The 16,004-nt window shown below is 45.5% G+C and overlaps 1 protein-coding gene and 1 non-coding gene across 2 annotated transcripts in view; both read right to left on the bottom strand.

Moving 5' to 3' along the window:
* PRKAR2A (protein kinase cAMP-dependent type II regulatory subunit alpha) overlaps positions 1 to 16,004 on the bottom strand; it is a 66,838-nt gene that overhangs the window by 30,948 nt on the left and 19,886 nt on the right. Inside the window, exons 2-4 of the mRNA XM_060204746.1 lie at positions 7,207 to 7,242; positions 4,720 to 4,772; positions 3,557 to 3,640 (exon numbers count right to left, since the gene is read on the bottom strand). Of these exons, the coding sequence (XP_060060729.1) occupies positions 3,557 to 3,640; positions 4,720 to 4,772; positions 7,207 to 7,242 (173 nt within the window). The remainder of the gene's footprint in view (positions 1 to 3,556; positions 3,641 to 4,719; positions 4,773 to 7,206; positions 7,243 to 16,004) is intronic.
* LOC132542236 (U6 spliceosomal RNA) lies at positions 10,333 to 10,439 on the bottom strand. Its single transcript, XR_009553342.1, has one exon. It is a non-coding gene; the product is annotated as a U6 spliceosomal RNA (small nuclear RNA).

Genomic DNA, 16,004 nt, shown 5'->3' with positions numbered 1-16,004 from the left:
TCTGTCCTATCCAACAACAACGGCATCAGTAACCACAACAAGGGCAGCAAAAGGGAAAATAAATAAATATTTTTTAAAAATTTAAAAATAGAAGATATGAAGGTATAAACATTACAAAGGGGTTTTACTGACAGTAGATCATGAAACAAGCTTCCTTTCCCTTGACACAATTGGGTCTCCCAGCAAAAAACAGCCGACACTGACTGCTGTTTCCCACAACCAGTCTTTCCTTCAGTACATACTCTTATTCTGCTTCAGACTAACAGGCTTTAATTATAAGTACTAGCTCTTGGGGGCTGGGTGGTGGTGCACCTGGTTGAGCGTGCGTGTTACCATGCTCAAGGACCAGGTTCAAGCTCCTGGTCTCCACCTGCAGGAGGAAAGCTTTAAGAGTGGTGAAGTAGTGCTGCAGATGTCTCTCTGTCTCTCTCTTCTTCTACATCCCCCTTGCTCTCAATTTCTGGCTGTCTCTAGCAAATAAGTAAAGTTGTTTTTTTTTTTTAAGTTCTAACAAAAACAACAGCAACAAAAAAGGAAAAATGGCCTCCAGAAGCAGTGGATTCAAAGTGCAGGCACTGAACCCCAGCGATAAGCCTAGGGGTAAAATAAAATAAGTTCTAGCCTTCTGGTCCAGACGGTGGCGCAGTGGACGAAGAACTGAACTCTCAAACATGAGGTCCTGAGTTCAACCCCCAGCAGTACATGTACCAGAGTGATGTCTAGTTCTTTCTCTCGTATTTTTTTTTCTTTTTTTACGAGAGCACTACTCAGCTCTGGTTTATGGTGGTGCAGGGGATTGAACTGGGATTTCAAGCCTCAGGCATGAAAGTCTCTTTGCATAAACATTATACTGTCTACCCCTGTCCTCTCTTATGTTTCTCATTGATAAATAAAATAAAAATAAAAAAGTTCTAGCCCTTCCTATAACCACAGAGCTTGAGAGTCCAAAGCTTTATCACTGCACCACCTCCCGGACCACAATAGAGGGATTCTAATCCCATTATCCCTGTCTCTGCACATTCTGGGATTCCCCAGTAGGCCAGCAGCTCAACCATTCATGTGGTTTAGTGTCTGATCCTCAAAGCAGAGATGGAATAGGAAATCTGCAGATTTTCTTTCTTTCTCTTTTTGTTGTTGCCTTTTTAAAAAAATTGTTGTTGTAGTTATTGTTACTGATGTCATCGTTGTTGGATAGGACAGAGAGAAATGGGAGAGAGGAGGGGAAGACAGAGAGGGGGAGAGAAAGACAGACACCTGTAGACCTGCTTCACCGCCTGTGAAGCGACTCCCCTGCAGGTGGGGAGCCAGGGGCTCGATTCTTATGCTTTGCGACACTTTTAACCTGCTGCGCTACCACCCAACTCCCTCTGCCAGGATAGCCTGAGGGTGTTTCTTCCCAAGCAATCAGGAACTAGTGACTATGGGACTCTCAGAGGCGGAAGGCAATTCCCAGTGTGTTCAAACAGAAGAGCAGCTGTTTTTATACTCGCCAAGTAGGGTGGAAACAGGATGTGACGTAAGAGGGTGGAGCGAAAGAGTGATGGAATCCAGGGTGTGTCTAGGAGAGGAGGAGGCGGAGCAAAAAGAGTATGAACCAGTGGGATTTAACCAATGGGATTAAACCAGTGCCCTTCAGGCAGGGCGGTTCTAGTGGTTATGTAAATAGACGGCAGAGTTAAGCAGGGGGAAGCTGGCGTACTGCCCAATATCCCTCTTTCTCTCTCTTTTTTACCAGAGCACTGCTCAGCTCTGGCTTATGGTGGTGCAGGGGGTTGATCCTGGGACTTTGGAGCCTCAGGCATGAGAATCTCTTTGCATAACCACTATGCTATCTACCCTCCACCCATAAATCTGCAGATTTTTTTATCCTCAGGATTTAATTTTTGCTGTTTCCATCAAGGGAGGAAAGACAGGCCCAGTGACAGATGCCACTGGGGCTGTGCAAACCAGCTCCACCCTGTGTGCATCCAAGGTCTTCACTGAGAAGCAGTCACAGGACGTGCCGGATATGAACATCTGAGAAGCAATCGTACTTCCTGTGGGCTAACTGCTGCCTTTGGGGAAATCATTCTGCAATAAATTCAGCTCTCCCAAACTAATTCTGGCCCACACAAATTTGAGGCTTAAAAGAAAAAAAAGATTGTGGTCCGGGAGGTGGCACAGTGGATAAAGCATCAGACTTTCAAGCATGAGGTCCTGAGTTCAATCCTCGTCAGTACATGTACCAGAGTGATGTCTAGCTCTTTCTCTCTCCTCCTGTGTTTAATTAATTAATTAAATCTTTATAAAAAAATATTATTATTAATGTGTAAGAGAAATAAAAGAGAATGCCTGCGGTACATGTGAGGCCAGGGGACTGACCCGGGAGCTCAGGGCCTTGCCGTGCAAGTCCTGTGCTCTGCCTGCTGTGCAGCCTCGTCCCTGGTGCTCGAGGCTATCCTTTAAAAAGAGCTGCACAGAACAGCCTTCGAATGGTGTAACAAAGCAGTACACAAAATAATGAATGTTATCAGAAAGGTCCAGTATGGGCCATGGTGGTCAAAATAAAGCAAGCACTCACATTTTGGAAAAAAAAAATAATTGGGTGGAGTAGATAGCATAATGGCTATGCAAAGACACTCTCATGACTGAGGCTCTGAGTCTCAGGTTCAATTTCCTGCATCATCATAAACCAGAGCTAAGCAGTGCTCTGGTGAGAAAAAAAAAAAAAGAGGGAGTTGGGCGGTAGGGCAGCGGGTTAAGCGTATGTGGCTCAAAGCACAAGAACGGACATGAGGATGCCAGTTTGAGCCCCCGGCTCCCCACCTGCAGGGGAGTCGCTTCACAGGCGGTGAAGCAGGTCTGCAGGTGTCTGTCTTTCTCTCCCCCTCTGTCTTCCCCTCCTCTCTCCATTTCTCTCTGTCCTATTCAACAATGATGACATCAATAACTACAACAATAAAAACAACAAGGGCAACAAAAGGGAAAATTAATTTTAAAAAAGAAAGAAAGAAAGAAAAAAGAGAAGAAGAGAAAAGAAAAAATATTTATTTTTGAGCAAGAAAGAAGCAGAGCATCCTCTGGCACATGTGGGGCCAGTGATGGAAATCAGGATGGGGGTGCTGGAGAAGCCAGTATTTTATCCGCTCTGCCACCTCCCAGGCCACAGTGCGAACCAAACCTTTCACAGGTGAATCTACCTTTTTTTTTGTAATTTTATTCATTTATTTTCCCGTTTGTTGCCCTTGCTGTTTTATTGTTGTAGTTACCAATGTCGTTGTTGTTGGATAGGACAGAGAGAAATGGAGAGAGGAGGGGAAGACACAGAGGGGGAGAGAAAGACAGACACCTGCAGACCTGCTTCACCGCCTGTGAAGCGACTCCCCTGCAGGTGGGGAGCTGGGGGCTCGAACCGGGATCCTTATGCCGGTCCTTGTGCTTTGTGCTCCATGTGCATAACCTGCTGCGCCTACTGCCCGACTCCCAATGAATCTAAAATTTTATGCCTCAGATGTGACAAAGATGATAAAATTTAAGTGATTAATGGAAAAGAACTAAAGTTAAAAATCAACGTTACCTGATCAAGATTTTTGAAAAGAAGAATATCTTTGCAAGCCTCCTGAAGTCTGCACCTTTGTTGATCAGTTTTAGGATGAATCACCTGCCAACGCAAATGAAACAGAGAAGTTAAAATTCTATTCGAAAGTCAGTATTGAAAAATTATTATATTTCAGGGCTTTGTGGTGGTGCACGTGGCTGAGCATGTATCACAATGAGCAAGGATTTGGGCTCAGGCCCCTGATCCCCACCTGCAAGGGGAAGCTTTTATTTATTTATTTATTTATTTGCCCCCAGGGCTATTGCTGGGCTGGGTGCCTGCACCACGAATCCACTGCCCCTGGAGGCATTTTAACCCTTTTGTTGCTCTTGGTGTTCATTGTTGTTATGGGGGGCAGCTTTATAAGTGGTGAAGCAGGGCTATGGGTGTCTCTCTGTCTCTCTCCCTATCTCTTCCACCCTCTCGATTTCTGGCTGTCTCTATCCAATTAAAAAAGACAAAAAAGAAATAAAGAAAGAAAGGAAGGAAGGGAGAAAAGAAGAAAAAGTGAGTGCCAGGAGTTGTGGATTCGTAGCACTGGCACCAAGACCCAGCTATATATATAATATATATATATATATATATATATATTATATATATATAAGACACCTGCAGATCTGCTTCACCACCTGTGAAGTGAGTCCCCTGCAGGTGGGGAGCCGGGGGATCGAACTGGGATCTTTATGCCGGTCCTTGCGCTTTGCGCCACGTGCGCTTAACCCACTGTGCTACCGTTGGACTCCCTTAATTTTTTGTAGTATGTATTTATTTATTCCCTTTTGTTGCCCTTGTTGTTTTATTGTAGTTATTATTGTTGTTGTTATTAATGTCATCATTGTTAGATAGGACAGAGAGAAATGGAGAGAGGAGGGAAAGACAGAGAGGGGGAGAGAAAGACAGACACCTGCAGACCTGCTTCATCACCTGTGAAGCGAGTCCCCTGCAGGTGGGGAGCCGGGGGCTCAAACCGGAATCCTTATGCCGATCCTTGTGCTTTGCGCCATGTGCGCTTAACCTGCTGCGCTATCAACCGACCCCCTTTAATTTGTATTTAATTAATACATTTGGAGTGTAAAAGGTAAGGGAAGTGAGCAAAAATAAAATCAAACAATTCTACTTAACCTCTCTGTCACAATTCTTACCCTTGGGTCTGTATCTTCTTCTTCTTCATCAGGATTAAAGCTCTCAGCACAGACTAGATTTGGAGAGAGAAAAAAAAAAGTTAATAAAACAGATGTGTGTCTAGGACGCGAGAGGCCCCAGGTCCAGTTCGCAGCACTGTGTAACATGAAGTGCTGCTCTGGTCTCAGGCTCTCACAAATAAAACGTAAGTGGTCTGGGAGGTGGTGCAATAGACAGAGGACAAATCAGTTGTCCAGAGGTTGATAATCCTGAAGAAGAAAGACAATAAAAGATAAGTACTTGGGGAGTTGGGTGGAAGCGCAGTGGTTTGAAGCGCATATGGTTTGAAGCGCAAGGACCGACACAAGGATCTCGGTTCGAACCCCTGGCTCCCCACCTGCAGGAGCGTCGCTTCACAGCAGTGAAGCAGGTCTGCAGGTTTCTCTCTTTCTCTCCCCCTCTGTCTTCCCCTCCTCTCTCCAATTCTCTCTGCCCTAATGATGATATCAATAAGAACAGTAATAACTAAAACAACCAATAAAAACAAGGGCAACAAAAGGGAAAATAAATACTAAAAAGAAAAAAAAAAAGGACTAAGTGGCCCAAGAGGTGGCACGGTGGCTAACGCACTGCACCATCCTAGTTTCCTAGTTTGAACCCCGCTGGTGCATGTACCAGAGTGATGATCTGATTTTCTTTCTGTCCTTCTTCCTATCTCTTTCATTAGTAAATAAATACTAATCATTTTATTCTTCTCACGGTGGTTATTGCTGGGGCTTATGATGAGATGACAAATCCACTGTTCCCAGTGACAAGCTTTTCCCTATTTCAAAAATTTAATTTATTCGATAGGACTGAGAGAAATTGAGAAGGGAGGGGAAGATAGAGAGGGAGAGAGACAGAGACATCTGCAGACCTGCTTCACGATTCATGAAGCCTCCCTATACAGTGGGGACTGGGGCTTTGAATCTGGTCCTTGTGCCTGGGAACATGTGTGTTCAACTGGGCACACCACCATCCAGCCCCAGTAAACAGAATCTTAGCAAAACAACAAGTCCTAGCACCTAAGACAATGTCAAAGATGTATTTTCTCTGTTGAGTTATGAAACAAAGGTGGGAGGGAACCACAAGCTGCTTATAGATACAATATAATCAGATCCATATGGTCTCACTTTGCAGAGAACCAATCAAGTGGCTCAACAACTTCATGTACACGGACCATGAAAAATACGAGTAAGTGTTAAACTAAACAAACACTATGTGTCAGGATCTGGCCTAGGGGGCCAGGTGGTAGCACACACAGCACCATGTGCGAGGACCCAGGTTCGAGCCTTCGCTCCCCACTTGCAGGGAGTACACCTCTTGAGTAGTGAAGCGAGTTGGCAGGTGTCTATTTTTCCTTCTCCCTCTCTATCTCCCCACCCCTCTCAATTTTTCTCTGTCCTGTCAAATAAAATAGGAAAAAAAAAAAAAAAGAAAGAAAGAAAGAAAGAAAAAGGTAAAACTGGCAGCCAAAAGCGGTGAATCTGTTGTGCTTTGGTGTTTGCCGCTTTCGTTCTGTCTTCCCGCATCTAAAAAATGCAAAATAAAAATTGAGCTGACGAAGTAGGATCTCTCAGACTTAAGACTCTGGATTCATTCCTCAGCATTCCATTAATTAAAAAACAAGACAAAACAAGGACTATCCTCATGGGCTAACAACTGAGTTCAAAGAGAAAATACAGGGAGTCAGGCAGTAGCGCAGAGGGTTAAGTACCCGTGGCACAAAGCACAAGGACCGGCATAAGGATCCCGGTTCGAGCCCCCGGTTCGAGCCCCCGGCTCCCTACCTGCAGGGGAGTCGCTTCACAGGAGGTGAAGCAGGTCTGCAGGTGTCTGTCTTTCTCTCCCCCTCTCTGTCTTCCCCTCCCCTCTCCATAAGTGTGAGAGAAGGTAGAGGAGGTAGAGAGAGAAGCAGAGCACTGTTCAGCTCTGGCATGAGGAGCTAGGGACGGGGCATACAACTCAAAGTCTAACAGAGAGAGTTATCGCCCCAGCCTGGAAATAAAACACTTGGGAATTTTTTTTAAACTTTGACATTTAAGTCAGGTTTTACATAATTAAATTGATACAGTGTCTTGAGAAAGACACACACAGAAAAAACAAGCCAGTTCTCAGACTCTCACAAGATGACACTCCCAGCACTATAACTGAGGAATTAATTTAAGTGACTTAGAAATGGATGCAAGATGTTAGCAGAAGGATGACCTAGAATACCAGAAATATGAATAGAAAAGTAGTTTCAGAAGACATAATTGTGAGCTTAGAAAAACATCAGTGATACAAGATAAACTCAAGGAACAAACACATGTGAACATATACTCAGAACTTGAGACTAAATCACAGTTGTTTTAATGTTCTGAAGGATTATCGATTTGTCTTCGCATTTAAAAGACTAGTTTGCTTTTATCTCAGAAAATTCTACCTTAAAATAGCATTTAGCAGTTTATTACAAGAGAGACACATACCTGATACTCGTCGATTAAATCTGCTAGGAATTGGAACTGCAAAACAAAGCAGAAATATTTAATTAGTATAATGTTATCTGATCCCTTTCTATTGCTATTTCCCGTTACTATTCTCCCCCCTTGCAACAGAGAGCAGATGCGTAAACTCTGGGTTTTACACGTGAACACGGCTTCACATATGAACAACAGAGCTAAGCAGGGGTCCCACATTCACATTTTCTTTCTTCCCTAATATTATTTTTTTTTAATTATTTTTGAGACGGAGACACACACACACACACACACACACACACACACACAGAGAGAGCTACCATAGCACCACCACTCATGGAGCTCCTGGTATTGCTGCTGGAGTTCCCGTGAGAGGCCTGAACCCAAGCCTCAGACACACAGCAAAGCGTGTTCTGCTGAGTAAACTATCTCTTTTTTTTTAAACATTTTTTAATATTTATTTTATTTAGTTATCCCCTTTTGTTGCCCTTGTTGTAGTTATTATTGTTGTTGTCGTCGTTGTTGGATAGGACAGAGAGAAATGGAGAGAGGAGGGGAAGACAGAGAGAAGGAGAGAAAGATAGACACCTGCAGACCTGCTTCACCACTTGTGAAGCGACTCCCCTGCAGGTGGGGAGCTGGGGGCTCGAACCGGGATCCTTACACCGGTCCTTGCGCTTTGCGCCACCTGCGCTTAACCCGCTGCGCTACAGCCCGACTCCCTAAACTATCTCTTGACCCATCATCCTTTCTTATTTCTTTATTTCATCATTGTTAGGGGCTCTAATTTTTTTTTTTTTTTAAGAAAAAGTGACTTTTACTTTTCTTTACTACAGAAAGAAAGAGGTAGGTAGAGACTGTTCCCCAGTGCCGTGGGACTTTCATGTATTGTACCGGGCAGGTCACCTACCTAGGTCACTAGCATGGTGACGCCGCTGCCCTCCCAGGTAAGCTATCTTGCCAGCCCCATCATCCTTTAAAAGAGAATCTCTGTAAACAGAACTGAGTACCTCTTAAAATAGAATTCAAGGAAACTTCCCAGAACAAGGGAATATTAAAGAATGCAACATGGATAGCTTGTACGGCAATTAGGAAACACATTAAACTTTCAAATGTACAATCAAGTAAACTCTAGATGTATCGAAAAGCCAAAAATTTAAATATAAGAAAACTTCCAAAAATATATTTATTATCTCTATGACAAATGGAATTTCCTCAACCAGGAAAACAGGACGTGGCATGTCAGTTCACGCCTTTCACTGTCACCACAGATAACAGTGGAGAATGAGCACATGAAGAATACCAAGAACAGTGTGTCTGTCTGAAAACATGCTCCCCACCTGCAGGGGAGTCGTTTCACAGGTGGTGAAGCAGGTCTGCAGGTGTTTTTCTCTCCTCCTCTGTCTTCCCCTCCTCTCTCCGTTTCTCTCTGTCCTATCCAACAACGACGACAACAACAATAATAACTACAACAATAAAACAACAAGGGCAACAAAAGGGAATAAATAAATAAAATAAAATATTTTTTTAAAAAGTTCTTTATAACATCAATGTATTTAAGTTTGCAACTTTATTTTTTAAATTATGTTTATTTATTGGATAGAGACAGCCAGAAATTGAGAGGGAAGGGGGTGACAGAGAGGGAGAGAGACAAAGAGACATCTGCAGCCCTGCTTCACCACTCCCAAAGCTTCCCCCCTGCAGGTGGGGACTGAGGGCTCGAACCCAGATCCTTGTGCATTGTAACATGCGCTCAACCAACCAAGCATGCCATCACCTGGCCCCCGCAATTTTATTTCTGTTAGTACACAAGTTACACATAACTTGTATCACACCAAGTAAGATGTCTATCATCCACCTCCTTATTTTAGCAGAGTTCTTTAACCATTATAGTTTATTATTATCATTATTTGGGAGGATTAATGCTTACAGTCTACAGTAAATACAGTTGTTGATACAAGTGTAAAATTTCTCAATTTTCGGGGCTGGGCAGTAGCACACATAGTATGAAGTGCAAGGACCCGCTCCCCACCTGCAGGGGGGTCGCTTCACAGGCGGGGAAGCAGGTCTGCAGGTGTCTTTCTCTCCCCCTCTCTGTCTTCCCCTCCCCTCTCAATTTCTCCGTCTCTACCTAATAATAAAATTTTAAAAAATTTTAAAAATAAAATTCTCAATGTTCTCCAAAACACTCTAGCACCCCCTCCCCCATCGTGCACCAGGACCTGCGACCCTCTTATCTTCAACAGACTGTTTACTTCACTAAGGAGAGTGGGGTCCGGGGAAAACCAGAGCATCACTCTTACACATGTGGTGCTGGGGATCAGACTCAGTCCAAAACTTCACCCACTGTGTCACCTCCCAGTCCAAGATTCTCTTCACCACCACCCACTTCAATTTCTTTCTGTCTTATCAAATAAATTAAAAAAAAAAAAAAGAAAGAAAGAAAGAAAGAAAGAATGGCCATCAGGAGTGTGGATTCGCATGCTGGCGCTGAGCCGCAGCGATGACGCTGGTGGTAATCTAAGTGACTCCTGTCTGCAAGTGATGAGCACTGGAGCTGGGAGACAAGAGTCCCTGGGAGAGGCACACACTGTCCTGCGCGAGGCCCCAGGGACACGCCCGTGGCCACAAAACAGGAACATCTGCGGGGAAGCTGTATGAGCAGTGGGGCATCATCCTCTACCAGAAAGAAAAGGAGAGAGAGAGAAAGAGAGAGAGAGAGAGGAATGGAAAGGGAAGAGGAAAGAACTGACTCACTCGGTAGAGTATTGGTAGAACTTTGAAGGGCTTGTTAATGCTGTGGTTAGTATATTCATTTTAAAAAGTGTCCCTTTTTGTCTTTGGCCTCCAGGGTATCGCTGGGGCTCGTGCCTGCACTATGACCCCACTGCGCCTGGAGGTTATTTTCCCATCGTTGTTGGTGTTGCTGTTGTCATTTTTGCTGTCACTGCCGTGGTTGTTGGACAGGACAGAGAGACACGGAGAGAGGGGAGGGGAAGACAGACACCCGCAGGCCTGCTTCCCCGGGATCCTTACGCCGGTCCTTGCACTTCGTGCCTTGTGCGCCTAACCTGCTGCCATGCCGCCAGGCCCCTTTCTGTTCTTCTTTTTCTCTTTTCTCTTTCCTTCCTCTCTTTACATATGGGATGTTTCATGAATTTGCATGCCATCCTTGTGCAGGGGCCATGCTCATCTTCTCTGTATCGTTTCAGTCTTAGTCTATGTGCTGCCAACGCGAGCACCTCACAGGACTTTTCTTTCCTTTGGAGTCATCACTGGGCTCGCTGCCTACGAATCCACTGCTCCCGGAGGCCATTTTCCCCTTTTGTTACCCCCCTTTTTATCGTCGTCGTGGTTATTATTGTTGTTATTGATGCCGTTGTTGTTGGATAGGACAGAGCAAAATGGAGAGAGGAGGGGAAGACAGAGAGGGGGAGAGAAAGACAGAAACCTGCAGACCTGCTTCACCGCCTGGGAAGCGACTCCCCTGCAGGTGGGGAAATGGGAGCTCGAACCGGGATCCACGCACCGGTCTTTGCGTTCCGTACCATGTGCTCTTATCCAGCTGCGCTACTGCCCAGCTCCCCTCACTCTCCCTTTCTTCTTCTTTTAATATTTATTTGTTTCCTTTTGTTGCCCTTGTTGTTTTATTGTTGTAGTTACTGATGTTGTTGTTGTTGGATAGGACAGAGAGAAATGGACAGAGGAGGGGAAGACAGACACCTGCAGACCTGCTTCACCGCTTGTGAAGTGACCTCCCCCCCCCCGCAGGTGGGCAGAGAGAAATGGAGAGAGGAGGGGAAGACAGAGAGAAATGGAGAGAGGAGGGGAAGACAGAGGGGGAGAGAAAGACACCTGCAGACCTGCCTCACCGCCTGTGAAGCGACTCCCCTGCAGGTGGGGAGCCGGGGGCTCAAACTGGGATCCTTATGCCGGTCCTTGCACTTTGCGCCACATGCACTTAACCCGCTTCTCTACTGCCCGACCCCCCCTCTTTCTTTTTTTAATAAATGGAGAGGGAGGGCCTGGGTGGTGGCACATCTGGTTGAGCGCACACATTACTGTGTACGAGGACCCAAGTTGAAGCCCACCTGCAGGGGGAAAGCTTGGCAAGTGATGAAGCAGTGCTGCAGGTATCTCTCTGTCTTTCTCCCTTTCCCTCTCAATTTTTGGCTGCCTCTATTCAATAAAGATTAAAAGCTTTAAAAAATACATAAATAAATAAATGGAGATGGGAGAGAGAGAAAAGGAAAAAAAAGTGGACTTGTATGGAGAAGTCCTGAGCTCAATACCCAGCAGTGGCTATGCCAGATACTTATGAAATAAATAAATAACTATTATAAAATACACTACGGGTTGGGGAAATGGCACAGAGCCTCAGCAGTGAAATTCTCCTGCATAGCCACTATGCTATCTCCCTAGCCCCCACCCCTGCAATTATAAAAGGCAGAACACTCAATATGCAATTAACTCAATCTATAAGCAAGGCTGCTACATGGATCAAAGATCATAAAATGTCAGGAATCCTGAAGTCATCTGGCCCTGGCTGTGCACGCAGGACCCATCTCAAGGCAACTCTAACTGATGGCACTGGAAGCTTGACTCCCTCTTTCCTCACGTCTGCTTCATCAACACCATCTGCTCTCACTCCCAATTCCTTCCTGGAACCGGTCTACCTTGCTCCAGCCCCTGCTGCTATCTTAGTCTCAAACTCCTTATTCCGAGTGTGGATGACTACACCAATCCTCAAACTTGATTTCCCACTGCCTATCTTGCTACACATCAATCTGTTCTCCGCATTTACAGAGATCTTAACTTTTTGGTAGACAATTTCTGTCAAATTTTTAAATGGGAACTGCATTTGATCTAGCAGTAATTCCATGTCTGAGACCATATTGTAAGAAATATATATAAAACACAGACTCCACACACCCAATAGGCACGTATACATGCACACATGACCAACACAGTAAGTAGGAGCAAAAACAGAAATAGAAGCCATCTAGAAAAAGACATCAAGAATTAAGGAGCTGGGGGCTGGGCGATAGCGCAGGGGGTTAAGCGCAGGTGGCGCAAAGTGCAAGGACCGGCGTAAGGATCCCGGTACGAGCCCCTGGCTCCCCATCTGCAGAGGGGTTGTTTCACAAGCAGTAGAGCAAGTCTGCAGGTATCTATCTTTCTCTCCCCTCCTCTATCTCCTCCTCTCTCCATTTCTCTCTGTCTTATCCAACAACAATGACATCAATAACAACAACAATAACGATAAACAATAATAGCAACAAAAGGAAAAAAATGGCCTCCAGGAGCAGTGGATTCATAGTGCAGGCACCGAGCCCCACTAATGACCCTAGAAGCAAAAAAAAAAAAAAAAAAAGAATTAAGGAGCTACAGGTCTAATCAAGTCCGAACCGCTACACAGTTATTTAAACTATCGCTGGTGTTGAGTAGTAGAGCACATACTTCAAAGGCATGAGATCCAGGTTCAATCTCCAGCACCCTGGAAATAATAAAATTGAACGGATGCAACAGACCTCTACAAATTAAATAGAAACTTAGGGAACCAGGAGATGGTCACCTGGTAGAGTGCACACGTTACTGTGTGTGAGAAGCCAGGTGCAAAGCTCTGGCCCCGAAGTAAGAGAACTGCACACAGTTTAGGAGTGGAGAAACAGGTCTATGGTGTCTCTTTTCTCTGTAACTCTCTTCTATAAAAAAAAGGGGGGTCCGGGTGGTAGCACAGTGGGTTAAGCGCACATGGCGCGAAGCACGAGGACCAGCCTAAGGATCCTGGGTCAAGTGCCCGGCTCCTCACCTGCAGGGGATTCGCTTCACAGGTGGTGAAGCAGGTCTGCAGGTGTCTGTCTTTCTCTCCCTCTCCTCTCTAGGTTTCTCTGTCCTATTCAAGAACAGCAGCAATAATAACAAGGATGAACAAGGGTAACAAAAGGGGAAACATAGCCTCCAGGAGCAGTGGGTTCGTAGTGCAGGCACTACAAAAACCTCAGTGATAACACTGGAGGCAAAAAAGAAAGAAAGATAGAAAAAAAAGAAAGAAAGAAAGAAAGAGAGGGAGGGAGGAGGAAAGACCCTTTAAGAGTAGTGGGACTGAACAGCTGTGATGCCCAGGAAGATACGAGAGTCATGAGAAATATGCACAAGCACCGCCATATACCAGAGCTGTGTGGTGCTCTGATCCTTCTCTCTAGATCTCTCACTAAAATAAAATAAAATATTAAAAACATGCAAATGAGAGTTTGCATGAGTCAGGGTAAGCCACCCTCCAGCACACAGCCATGTCCACCCACCAGGAAGCCTGACCGGCTGCGGCGCTCAGTTCCTACTGTGGGTTCGCGCTATGCCTGCCTGAGTCACGGGCCACTTGCCTAAGTCCAACCCCCAGTTTCCTTTTCCCTTAAAAGTCAGAATGTCTCAAAGTCACGATCCTCTTTTTTTTTTTTATTATCTTTATTTATTTGTTGGGTAGACACATCCAGAAATCGAGAGGAAAGGGGGGATAGAGAGGAAGAGAGACAGAGAGACACCTGCAGCACAGCTTCACCGCTTGTGAACTTTTCCCCTGCAGGTGGGGACCATGGATTCGAACCGGGGTCCTTACGCGTTGTAACATGTGCGCTCAACCAGGTGCGCCACCACCCGGCCCCTTAGTCATGATCCTCTTAACTCATTACAAGGTTGGTCTCTCAGGCTCCTCATGAACATAAACTCCGGTGAAAGCAAAGAGCCTCCTGAATAACCGAGACGCGACCGGAGGGCTGACATTTTGCTTCTCTTATGAGGGAGAGAAACAGGGCGCCGCTCTGCTGCATGTGGCCAGTCAAGGCGCGCACTCTCCCTGCCGAGTACATTCGGACTTTAAGAGACTCTGGTGGTCCGGGAGGCAGTGCGGATAAAGCATTGGACTCTCAAGCATGAGGTCCTGAGTTCAATCCCTGGCAGCACATGTACCAGAGTGATGTCTGATTCTTTATCTCTTTCCTCCCTTCTCATAAATAAATAATTGAAAAAATTATATATATGAAAAAGAGACTTTGGGGGCCAGGTGTGGCACACCTGGCTGAACACAAATGTTACAGTGCACAAGAACCCGGGTTCAAGTCCCCAGTCCCAGCTGCAGAGGTAAAGTTTCACAAGTAGTAAAGCAGGGCTCCAGGTGTCTCTTTCCCTCTCCACCACCCCCTTCCTTCTTGATTTCTGGCTCTCTCTACCCAACAAATAAATAAAGATATATAGAGAGAGGGGGGGGAGGGGGAGAGGGAGGAGAAGAGGGAGGAAAAAGGAGGGAAGGAGAGGGAGGGAGGGAGGGAGGGAGATGGAGAGAGAGAGAGGCTCTGCCAGGATTTAGGACAGAGACCATTCTCTACTATGCAACAAAAACTGTTAAAATTCCCCAGCCAATTTACAAAAATAAAAGCAAACAGCAGAGAAATCTAACCCAAACCACTGATGTTCACTTATTTTAGAGAGACGAAATCTCACTTACTAGATCATAGATATCACTCACCTAGACTAAAAGCCAGTCTTTACACTTGGTATGCATTCAAAATTACCACTTTAAGAAACTCTAGTGGGGCCAGGCAGTGGTGCACCTGGTCAGGTGAACGCATTACAGCAAGCAAGGACCCGGGTTCAAGCCCCTGCTCCCCACCTGCAGGAGGAAAGCTTTGCGAGTGGTGAAGCGGTGCTGCAGGGGTCTCTCTTGTCTTTCTTCCTCTCTATCCTCCCTTTCCCTCATGATTTCTGGCTGTCTCTATCCAAGAAATAAAGATAATAAAGTAAATACACTTTTTGTGGAGTCAGGTTCTCACACACGTGATTTCACTGCTCCCATGCTGAATTTTCCAGCCTTAAAAACAAAGCTTTGTTGGTTAGCTAGAGACAGAGAAATGGAGAGAGAGAAGGGGAAGACAGAGAGGGGGAAAGAAAGATAAGACACCTGTAGACCTGCTTCCAGGGGCTTAAACCAGGATCCTTACGCAGGTCCTTGCACTTTATGCCACATGTGCTTAACCCCTGTGCTACCACCTGACTCCCTCCTCTTTTTTTAATTCTAGAGGGCTGTGTACAGTGAATAGTATATGAAACAGGAAATACTTTAATAAGAAAAACTTATGTGAAGGGTCCAGGAGGTGGCGCAGTGGAGCAGGCAATGGACTCTCAAGTGAGTTGAGTCCCGGCAGCACATGTACCAGAGTGATGTCTGGTTCTTTCTCTCTCTCCTCTCTCTCTCTCTCCTGTCATTTCTCATGAATAAATAAATAAAATCAGGGAAAAAAAGAAAAAGAAAAACTTATGTGAAACAATACAAACAATTCTAAGAAAAGAAAATTAGTCAATCTTGGCCGCCAGTTTTCACTGCAGCTTCACACCTGCACAGTTCCACAACAGCTCCCAGCAGACAGGGCAGGAGGGGCAGCGAGGAGAGCCGCCGTGCACACTGCCACTCCACCTCTGGACCTTGAACCTAGGGTCCCTGTGCACTGTGTCTCCCGGGGTCTGGACAGATTCACACCCAGTAGGTCACATTTCAGTGCACAAAAGCCTTCGGCCCAGCTTCAGGCCCCCAACTTTCTCCCTTTCTCTCCATTTCTGTCTCTATACAAATTAAAAAGAGAGGGAAAGAGAGAAGGATGGAGGAAGAGAAAGGAGAAAAGATGAAAAATGGCCACCAGGAGAAGTAGGACTATTGTGCAGGTACCAAGCCCCAGTAATAACTGGTGGTGAGAGAGACAGGGGGAGAGAGAGGGAGGGGCCGGGTGGTGGTGCACCTGGTTGAGCAAACATGTTAC

This window comes from Erinaceus europaeus, chromosome 12, assembly GCF_950295315.1.
Source record: "Erinaceus europaeus chromosome 12, mEriEur2.1, whole genome shotgun sequence".
NCBI classification, from domain to species: Eukaryota; Metazoa; Chordata; class Mammalia; order Eulipotyphla; family Erinaceidae; genus Erinaceus; species Erinaceus europaeus.
The sequence above is the reverse complement of the archived record's forward strand: the minus strand, read 5'-3'. Positions and strand labels throughout refer to the sequence as shown.